General features: G+C 42.4%; 2 protein-coding genes across 2 annotated transcripts; one reads left to right on the top strand and one right to left on the bottom strand.

Moving 5' to 3' along the window:
• Window positions 1-3,216: 3,216 nt before the first annotated feature.
• Window positions 3,217-4,762, top strand: SODALDRAFT_279337 (RING-14 protein; the record flags this gene model as incomplete). The annotated part of the gene is made up of 4 exons (XM_028608162.1): window positions 3,217-3,259; window positions 3,326-3,493; window positions 3,556-4,557; window positions 4,620-4,762. The coding sequence occupies 4 exons, from the start codon at window positions 3,217-3,219 to the stop codon at window positions 4,760-4,762; spliced, it is 1,356 nt and encodes a 451-aa protein (XP_028465731.1).
• On the bottom strand, window positions 4,711-7,310 carry SODALDRAFT_379168 (cystathionine gamma-synthase). Its single transcript, XM_028615024.1, has 3 exons — window positions 6,993-7,310; window positions 6,830-6,924; window positions 4,711-6,724 (listed from the first exon to the last, which is right to left on the bottom strand). The coding sequence occupies exons 1-3, from the start codon at window positions 7,038-7,040 to the stop codon at window positions 5,032-5,034; spliced, it is 1,836 nt and encodes a 611-aa protein (XP_028465730.1). The 5' UTR covers window positions 7,041-7,310; the 3' UTR covers window positions 4,711-5,031.
• Window positions 7,311-11,033: the final 3,723 nt, after the last annotated feature.

Raw genomic sequence — 11,033 nt, 5'->3', positions numbered from 1 at the left:
GCGTTATCGGTCTATAAACTAGTATATTTCCGAGTAATATTCTTATATCAGAGCGAGCCTTATATTGATATCGGTATATTGTTTATAAAGAGTGCTTAGCCTTACGTTTAGGGCTCGGTTATTCTCTTTAAACCGTTAGTTTATCCACTCCGCGACCTATTTAATTCTAATAGGTTATTAGGCGGTAGCGTTAGGATCCTAATCTATTGCTAGCGTAACGTGTGGGTATCGTAAAGTTCTAGATATATAAACGATTAGTTATAGGTCGTGGCACTAAATAAGATCGTAATAATAGATTATCTAGAACTAAAGAGGGAAAAAGGAAAAAGGAAAAAGGTCTATAGCGCTAGGCTAGCTATAAGGTAGCGATAACTTAGCAATATAGGTCCGTTAACTAAGCGCATAGTTAGGAAGATCCGGAGTATAGCCGGATCCTTATATCGGGGTTAACCCGTAATATACCCTGATCTTTAGTCTGGTTTATCGTTCCTATATAGCCTTAAATACCTTAATCTTATCTACGATAGTTTTAGCCTTTTTATCTCTTAGCCACCTTAAGTAGTAGTAGCCTATGTACTGCTTAATCCAATAAATAATATACTTATAACCTTTAAAGGCTATTAGCTTAATATCGATTAGGTCTATATAAAAGTCTCCCGGGGTTAATAGTATAGCAGGCTTAATTCTTAAGGGTTATTCCCTAGATTTAGCTAGTTAATATACCTCGTAATAGAATGCTTCCACTTAGGTAGCGTCGAAAATAATACCTATAGCCTTATAAGCCTTAAGGATTTTAGTTTAGCCTATATAGCCGAGCCTTTTATACTATACGCTAAAGTCGGTTCTAAGATACTTTATAGTAATAGCGGCATATACCAGGGTATCTTCTATTCTATAGCCTGTTTTTTTATCCACTTAGACGATAGTAATATCATTTTTCTAGTAGACTTTAGCGAGTTATTATCCTACTTCTTCATAAAAAGGGTCTTATTATAGTCACTATATCCTATTCCTTAGAATAGAAGGTAGCTAGCTAAGATCAGGTTAGCTAGGGCACTAGGATAATATCTTATATCTTCTAGGGTCTATTCGTGGGTTTTAGTTTATTATAGGATCTTTAGTCTTAAAGAAGACTATCCTAATTCTAAGAGGTCGGGATCTACTACTATCTATAACCTTTATATAAGGTAGAAATCTCGGCTTATACTCCTTAAACTATTTAAGGTTATTAAAGATGCTAGTCTAGTATCCCGAGTCCTAGATTAATTTATCGCTTTAGACTAATAAGGAGGAGACTACTCTTATTAGAGGTGAATCGGCTTAATCTCGGAGGACTACTCTATAAAGAGACTATTAGGTAAAGGCAGAGCCTCCCGACTTAATCTTAACACCTCTGGTATCTTCGGGATCCTTATTTATCTTAGTAGAGTTAGTGGTTTTAGATCTCTTATTTCTTAGGGCTTCACCTATCTTCTTCTATTCCTTATATCTCTTCCAGAAGACTTATATAAGGTCTTTTCTTACACGTTCCGGATAGGTAATCTAGTAGTTCTCTTCTATATATCTACCGCTACAGTAAACGCTATACTTAGTTACTTTATTATCCTTTAGCTTAGTATTAATCACTATATTAACTATCGATATCTTATAGTCTTTACTCTTAGCCTTAAGGTAAAGGTTATCGACGAGGGTTCTGTAGGAGATCTTCTTCTTACTTAGATATCTCTTTACTAGGTTAGGATACTTACCTTAAATAGCTACTACCACTATATACGCATCTTTTTTATTATTAATAGGTCCGATCTAATCGTCTAGTTATTTATGAATCGAGTATATACGCTAGAGATATACTAACGTGGACTTAAAGTCTCCTACTTTTATAGTATTCTATTCTTTGATTAGGGATATAGTTACCCTTTCCGAGACTTTCAGGATTATTTATTTAACTACTTAAAGAAGGTTATATAGATCTATATTATCCTTATCCTATTAGAATCCTTCTAGTCTCTATCTTATTAGCTTAACTACTATAAGGAGGGCGCTATATACTATTATTGCTTACTATCAAGATATCGTGTGTTCAGGGTAAACTTAAGGCAGATCTAGGATATCTAGTAGTTTATAGCGTATAAAGGAAGCCTTTACCTTATACTCCTAGTCACTATAGTCTAAGTCTTCTTTAAGGATAGGAAACTTAATTTATACAGGAGTTATCTTAGTAATAGTTATTAAAACCTTCATTATCTTATTCTATTAATCTAGTTATAGGGTAGGGATAGATAGTCTTAGTTATCGGAGACCTTATAATAACCTACGTGGTTATTCTTATAGAAAGCTATAGGATCATCTAATACTTTCTCTAATATTAGCTAGAATATTATCACCCTAAGCTCTAAGTATAGCGGTTAGCTCCTATAGTCTATCCAGTTTATCTTTTATCTACTCCTTTAGTGCTTACTCGTGGATATCGTTCTAAGTCTTAATTTCATCTTAGAGGTTTCTATCCTTATAATAACTCTATTAGTCGTTATAGTCTTCTTCCCCGGCGTAGGCCGCTAATAGGCCTAGTGCTTCTCTAGCTATCTTAATAAACAGGAGGTTAAGGATATAAAAGATAAGTTATAATAATAAAAACTCTGCTAAAGACCTCTAAAGGTCTAAGGAAGGGACCTAGAAAGGCTAAAAATAAGGCCTAAAAAGGCTAAATACAGGGGATCTTAAACTATCCTATCCCTAGCGGAAAAGGGGGCTTATAACCTGTAGAGAGTACCACTAAACGTGTATTGCGTGTGTGTGTGAAGCTATCTAGAGCCTCGGCACAGGTTATAGGAGGTCTGACTACCTAGACGGCGCAACCTGATTGGTTGGCCGAGCGGAGTCACGAGCGGGAGTCACGTGACACCCACAACAGTTAGTACTTGCTAAGACTGCACCCGAACTGTACCCGAAAAGGTCCCGAAGTCACGCCCCGATATCCTGGAGCCTCCATCTGACACTTTCCCTTCCATAGAAGAATACGACCACGATTCCCGTACCGATATTCGTGTTCTGACAGAACACGTTAACTTGCCCACAACTAGGCCATCAAGCACTTCCATGCTGGCATGCATAAGGTAGTCACCACATGACATGTTTAAAGACACTCGTGTACGCATTGGACGAATGCCCCTCGTGTAGGCACCCAAAACAAGGATTACTCATTATCCGCCTCGAAACATGAAATTCGCACACGATTTCAGGGAGGAACTCTCCAGTGAAGGTCCGTGCCGGTGACTGGCATACCACATCCCCTGTGCTTCTTGCTCACTTATTGTCCCTTTGCTAGATTTCCCGCTTCACTGGGTCAATTCGGCGATCCCTTATGGACAACTGAAGAAGGTCCTGAAGAAAGTCATCCGTGAATTGAGTGACCTGGGCTTCGAACCGGAGACTATGCGTCGTCTCCTCGACCCTACTGCTGACTCACCCGTAGCTCTAAGATACGGGCTTGACAGTACATATTCTTCTCCTTTGCCCCTCCTCAGACTGGCGCAGCTGACTGGCTGATTTGTGCAGTCACTGGAAACTCCAGGCGCCTCAGACCCAGACTCACTGTCATAGTCTATAGGCAGAACGACGTGGTCGCCAGTGCTCCCCTGTCGTTGTCGTCTTACGCATTTCTCGAACACCTTGCGTTCATACAGTCAGGTTCATGTTACCGAGGTGGCAGTCCTGAAGGTGAAGATCATGGTGGCGATCCACCCGTCCATCCAGCAGGCTCCCCTGAGGGGCCGTATTTACGCGACGACAAATCCCAGGCCATGCAAGAGCGGATTGAAGTTCCCCTTGTCTCAGATAACACATTCTTTGAGATACTCCAGAGCGACGTCAACCGTCTCGAAGCATTGCAAACTCAAGAAGAGAAGTCCATGAAAGATGAAATCGTTTCTCTCGGACTAGAGGTCGCCCACCTCACGAAACCAAGTCGCCTATCCAAGAACGACCTTGATCGGTGGCGCGCCATTTTTGAGCTCTACCTTGAAGCCCAGGTCTTCTTCTCCACCCTCGAGCGCGACCGTGGGAGCCGCAACAGCCACGCGGCGGCTCTACGGTTACGATGGTTCCAGGATGAAGTGGCCAAGCGCAGACTTTCCAGTCAGTTTAAGATGGCCCAGAGTCGGGAGGCTTTGTTGCGATTCATGAGACTCAATGCCGTTCTTCTCAAGAACGTTCGATTCCAGGAACTAAATCGTACCGCGATCCACAAGATACTCAAGAAGTTTGACAAAAGGACGTCCTTGGGTGTCTCGAAAACATTCACCCAGCAGGTTCTTTTGGATAGGTTACTTGCAAGCTCGATGGCCAAAGATATCTGTGCTCAAGTATCTACTCAGTTGGTCTCTGTTGTCCCTCGGCTGGATGACTTTATTTGTCCGATCTGCTTTGTTATTGCCTACCGACCGGTGAGGCTCACATGCGAGCATGTGTTCTGTATCCGATGTGTTATTAAAATGCAACGCAGACGAGAGAGGTATTGTCCACTATGTAGAGCTGATGCCGTGATGTCATGCTCAGCAGGTAAGTGCAATTCCCATTGCTGGTCATAATATCCTAGTCGTTGACAGGTCGGTTGCACTCAGACTCCTTGGACATCGAGCTCGAACGATATATGCGTAAATATTTCCGAAAGGAAGTCAAAGAGAAAGCGCAGGCGAACGAGATCGAAAGGGGCATCGAAGAGTACGGCCCCGGATATGTCCATTCTAGCTGTACAGTGATGTGAGGAGGGCTTCCATGTTTGCTCGGGGTTGAATACTTCATCCACCACAGTTATTCGCTATATTTATGATACCCTTCTCGATATTTTGTCTTTCTTGGTTTTATTGATGCTTGGTTTGCTTCAGCGTTTCGATGGTGGCTACGGAATAGATTCTTATACCCTGCCAGGTCGAGACCAACGTCCGCACTGAAACAGTAACTTGTTATACGGAGCACCGGACGGACTACTTGTCCTACCCCTCCCCTCCCCCGGGGTCATAGTGGCCGACATCCTTACTCCTCTATTTTCGGTCGACGTCCACAATCAACATGCTCTGCAACTCTTAAGGCTCTGATGAATATATCTCTGAGTTCGTCGGTGTCCTCCAGGCCGACGCTTATCCGAATGAGGTCCGGATCAACTCCGAACTGGGCCGCCCAGTCGAGTTCACGATAGTGCGCCAACATCACGTAAGGTGATGTCAGAGTGAAATTGGTTCCCAAGCTTGGCCCCTTTGCTGTCTCGACCTCATCGAAAAAGGCCATGGCACACTCTTTTTTATGGAACGTTACCGACAGTAGCCCACCATAACCACCCTCCGGAAGACGACAGGCCTCGTAATTTGGGCGAGTCGGGTTTGTCTTTGGATAGTAGACTTGCTTAACAGAGGGGTGGGTAGAGAGGAGGTCACATAGGACCTCGGAGTTGCGATTTGTCCGTTCTATGCGAGACTGGAAGTCACGACTGTTCCTCTCCATGAACACAACATCCTCGGCCCAATATGTGTCTTCGTAGTTTTCGGTATAGGCTGCCTTGACTGCTGTATAGTAGCGCCCGGCAGGGTTAAGGATTGCACTGCCGCCCATGACGTTGCAATCTCCGGAGAAGATCTTGGTCAGGCTGCTGACAACAATGTCCGCGAACTTGACAACATCCACGGTGACGAACGTCCCAATTGTATCGTCAATGACGACGGCAAAATCATACTTGTCGGCTAGCTGGCGAATGCGCACAAGGTCCGGACACGAGAGCAGGGGATTGGCGGGGAACTCGCAGAAGAGCGCAAGAAATCGCTCCCCGGTTGTCAAGCGCTGCTCTAGGTCGTCGAGGTCGCTGGATGAGCCATGCCCGTAAAAGAGACAGCCAGGGCCAAACTTCTGAAGAATTTTGAGAGTGTCGACGTACGGAAACCCGTAGTTGATACTTTTCAACTCGCCTCTCGCGCGGAGCAAGGCCTGATGGGCATTAAATATCGCGTTCATACCGCAGGGGAATAGGTAGACATCGCTTTCTTGTAGGTTGGCAAAACCCCTTGCGTTGCTTGTCAGAGGAGGGAGCGAATCAACTGTAGCTTCAATGTCTACAGCCATCGTGCCAACTATTCTTCTCCGGATGGCGGATTTAGCCCGCTCAACCAAGGATATGTCCAGGTTGCGACCGAAACGCTCCTCTAGGAAGCGCATGCTCTCTAGCGCTTCGTTGGCGCTTTGACCGTCTGTCCCTAGGGAACGCGAGTTGCCATTGCCGGCGGGGGAAGGTAAGATGTCGACCGATGCACGCTGATACCTCCTAGGACCCCTGCAGGGATTCTTGGGGGACTGACTGGACGTCAGTGTACTAGTCCATAGACAGAGCAGACCTTCTTGAACCAGACTCCGACAAAATTCAGCTCGCCGGCTAGATACGCCGTCGCCCGAATGCTGCCAGTATTGCTTGCCAACGGGATATGACTCGGAGGAGCAAAGCACGGCCGAAATGGTCGGTGCAAGGGCCCTGAGCTGGGAAGACAGGTGCCGCGACTGGTCTAACCCAAAGTCGAGAATGCCCAACTCAGCGGACATTGTATTGTCGGCGTGGCGACGGATAAAATCGACACATCGTCTCGCAGCACGAGCAGTAGGGAACAAAATAGCACGCTGCTCAGCTTGTCCATGTACAGAGACAATTTCCTCTGCTAGGGTTTGTATGCTCCTGTGGATAAAGAACCTAGCCACCATGCGTTAGAGTGCGGAACTGTCGGCGAATATAGTTGAGGATGTTGAGAGGGAAATTAATGTATGAGAATAGATATATATATATATATATATATACCTGGGATAGCCAGTTGCCATTGCATCCACAACCCATTTTTTGCCCTCTTCGTAACCGATATTGGCCTTCCATGTGGGCAAAGACACACTGACTGCCTGTTCGGATGGACGGGTGTCGGTCAGCACACCATGGGTCAGATCCCTGGACGCCGGTGCGAACTTACATGGGCAGTGTCCGGGGGGATGGACTGGCCCAGTTCAAAAGTAGGCATTTCTCTTTCTAGTTCCGGATACAGTTACAACGTCAGTTGTGAGACGGGGTTGGCAGGTAAGCGGATGACCAAGTGTTCGTCTTCCAGAACATCCGATAAATAATAATAATAAACAACGCCGTCGAGCACCAAGCCCTCGAGAAGTATCTGCAGTGAATGGATGGTCTAGAGCCGTATTTGATTTACCGCGAGAGCAAAAAACTCTGGTAGTAACGTAAATTGGCGAGAGACTGCTATCGACCCTAGTTCTTGATCTCCTTGAAAATGAGGCTCGGTGAGCTCCGCAACCGGCGACTCCAATATCCCCTCGTCCAGGTCACCCCGAAAAACCCTTGGCTTATAAATTGTCCGATGCCCACAGCCACTTATCGAGGTATGATAAACCATATTATCAGACATATAGAGTACCTTATTCCTATATATCCACACTTATTTCCCCTTATTATTCCTAATACTTAGATATCCCTGTAAAGTACTATAAACTTTACTTAGATAAATATATATATAATTCCGCGTATCTTATTTATATTCTAATAGTTATAAGCCCGGCGCTCTGCTAAAACGACTTTATTCCGATTAATCTAATAGCTCTAAGGCAGATATCTTATTTTAAAGCCCTAAGACTATTACAGCTAGAGCTATTCTGCTGGTAATATCTATCTGCTTTTATTTATTTAATCGTTTTCTTGTTTCTATTATATAATCGTAAAAGTATTTTATGTAGTTAAGTAACCTTTCCGTTTATTATATTATACTGCTTTTTATTAGTATAATTATAACTTCCATAGTAGTAGTACCCGTGATAGGCATTATAACGCTGTCCGTAGTAAAAGATATAAGGCCTTATATTTTTTTTTGTCTTACTCCGCTATCCTATCTAATATATAGGAGCCTATTTAGGCTATATAGTCCTTCTTAGGTAGCTATAAGGGGGAAAACCTCTATACTTTTCCTTGAATAGAGTAGTATCGTTACGGGCCCGATATAGCCCTGGTTTATCTCTACTATATATCTAGATTATACCTTTAGGCTAGTAGGTAACAGGAAGGGTAGTAGAGTAGAGTTCGGGTTAGACTAGGCTAATCGCTAATAAGGGTATAAAAATAATCGGGTCAAGGTACCGCGGAATTATCTATGTCTTATACTTCTAGACTTAAGGGTATAAGTCTAGGGCGCTATTTATACTACGATATAGGTGCGGAGTGGCCCGTGCTAAGTACCGGAGGTCGCCGCTATATCCTGCGGTTATACCTAACGACCTCCTTAATATAAGCCTTCATTAGATAGAAGTCTAGCATGCTATAGCGTGTAATACCCCCCTTAGAACTATAGGATCAATCTTAACTATTCTGATGATCGAAATCTAGGGTAACTAAGCCTAGATATTAATTCTAGGATTAACGGCTTGTTGAAAAGCAGTATCTAAACCGAAAAGACGATTAAAAGGAAGGTAGTTAATCCGTAGATCGTGATAAAAACAGAAATCAAAAATAATAATAGAGTTAACCGCTCTGATTAATCTATAAACAGGAATAGCAGCAGCCTTAACCGCTCTGGTTAATTGTCTATATAAGGGCAGATTTCTATCTCTAAAATCTTTATAAATTAAACGTGCTTCTATAGCGTTAACGCCTTTGTTAATCCTTCACTTACTATCTCTACTATAGCGATCTATTAGACCTTAATTTAACGTTATTAAATAATGTGTCGAATCTAGAACGTATATATATCAAGATACTTTAATCACGAGGTAACCTAAGGGCGAGGGTTTTCTAGTAGCTAACGCGTTTAATCGTTATCGTATAATATCATTAACGGATACTTTTTAAACCTTACTAATAGCTTCTTTACTAATTATCGAGTAGCGATATACTACCTCGTAGTAGTAGTTAAAGCTATAAGCTCTACTTCGGTGCTAGAAGTTACTACGCTTATCTGCTTATTAGCTTTCCACTTAATCGGACCCCCGAAGAGTAATATTATATACCCTTATAAGCTATACCTTATATCGCGATTATTAGTAAAGGCGGTATCACTAGTATAGAAAAAAACATAGTTTAGTAGGTCTTTACGTAGTCCGAACTAAAGGTATAGTGACTTAGTAGACTTAAGATACTTAAGTTAATAGTCGGCGATATTATAATGCTATTATAAAGGGTTTAAATTAAACTCCGAGAGACGCGAGGCGGCTTTAGATATATTAGGCTTTATTTAACACGCTACGTAATTAATCGATCCGATCTTCTTAAGGCACTAGTAGATTAATTCCGGCGTTGTCTATTAATTAACCTCGCTTTAAGGATATTATAGATTATTAGGATATACTAAAGGCGTTATTACACGGCGGCTACCGTAAAAGATATTTAACGCCTTAATCTTTTCCGTGGTATAATTCTCTAGTAATAACTATATTATTATTATTATCGATCTTACTCCGCTATCCTAACTAATCTATAAGAGCCTTTCTAGGCTATACGGTCCTTCTCGGGTAGCTATAGGGGGGAAAACCCGGGTAAAACCCGGGGAAAACCCCTATACACTTCCTTAGGTAGAGTAGTGCCGCTACGGGGCCGACGTGGCCCCGGTTTATCTCTGCTATATATCTGGATTACACCTCTAGGCTAATAGCTAACAGGAAGTATAGCAGGCTATGTTAGATAGGTTAGCCTAAGCTAATCGTTAGCGGCGGAGTAGGGGCTAAGGGGGTACCGCCACGCCTCCGCGGCACGGAGGCCACGGCCCTTTAGCCTTAGCCTCCCTATATCCCTAAGGATTATGCCTTTATTCCTTCTACTCGGTTAATAAAAAGAGTAAAGGAGGCAGGCGCCTCCTACCTCTCCTAAGTGGGTTCCTACTATATCCGGCGGTAGGTAGGGGGAATAGGGCCCTACCTTATTATAGGAATTAGATAGTTAATATCCCTTAAGGCCTTTATACCTTAATCCTCCCTCTTCCCCTTATAACGCTAATAAGTTCGTTATAGGTTTTCCTTAATCTATTCCCGCTAATAGTCTTATAGATATATTATTACGGCCTATACTAACTAGTATACCCCTTTAGTTTTTTTATTATACTCCTATTATATTTTAATTATAGGTACTTTATAGATAGTATCGTGGTAGCGTAGTAGCGTAGGGTTAATTAGGTAGTATAGTAGCAATTTATATATATATATAAGTAATCCGAAGTAATAATATAATATAAGTTCCCTTTATAGCGTAGCGGTGCTTTAGTAGTAGCGTGCTAATAATCGTAGATATTATCTCCTAGTAATAATAATACTAATAATAATAATCGCCGTTATAAGCGCGGTATAGTTTATAATATACTATATATAGCCCTTAATAGTATCGGAGTAGTATCGTAGCGCTAATATAGGGTAGTTATATTCGTTATAGTAAGCGTTTAGGTATTTACCCTAATAATATAAAAGCCTACGCTAATACTATAGGAATAGGCGCGGCCTATTATTAGTATACTAATAGTCGTTATCCGTGTAAGGATATAAGTCGCTTAGGTACCGTGGCGGTATTATATAAGTATCGGGGTGAATATAGCTAATAGTTTAATAGGTCCCCTCCGCTACTAAGAAGTAATAATAACGTCTTATAGATATCTATTAGGTATACGTAGCAGTAAAAGCCGCTAATAGCGCGAGTATCGCTATTATAGGTATTCCCCTTTAGTGCTATACCGGTTCTACGCTAATAAGTTATAGGCTAAGGAGCGCTTAGGGATAGCGTCCTAGTCTTTTAGCCGGGCCCTAAACCGGGTATTACCTTTTAATCGTAGTCGCGGCGGCACCGTGTCGGTAGAGGTATAGGAGTTATCTCGTTAGATAAGGTATTTAGAGGGTAAGATAGACCTTATCCTAGAATACCTTATAAATAGCTTCCCCCCGGTCCTACTATAGCTCCTTAGCGGTATTAGCTAACTAGTCTAATAGGGTCTTAAGTATATTAAAAGCGGTATTAGTGCCTCCGAGGGAGATAA

Source organism: Sodiomyces alkalinus (genome assembly GCF_003711515.1).
Source record: "Sodiomyces alkalinus F11 unplaced genomic scaffold SODALscaffold_6, whole genome shotgun sequence".
Taxonomy (NCBI): Eukaryota; Fungi; Ascomycota; class Sordariomycetes; order Glomerellales; family Plectosphaerellaceae; genus Sodiomyces; species Sodiomyces alkalinus.
Note: the sequence above shows the minus strand (reverse complement) of the source record. Positions and strands in the feature narration are given on the sequence as shown.

Bases quoted from the DNA above. Each gene is read 5' to 3' on its own strand.
- SODALDRAFT_379168 (XM_028615024.1), bottom strand. From the start codon at position 7,040: ATGCCTACTTTTGAACTGGGCCAGTCCATCCCCCCGGACACTGCCCAT. The intron at 6,925-6,992 runs GTAAGTTCGCAC...CCATCCGAACAG, and splicing joins TCCCCCCGGACACTGCCCAT to GCAGTCAGTGTGTCTTTGCC. The intron at 6,725-6,829 runs GTATATATATAT...CATGGTGGCTAG, and splicing joins ATGGCAACTGGCTATCCCAG to GTTCTTTATCCACAGGAGCA.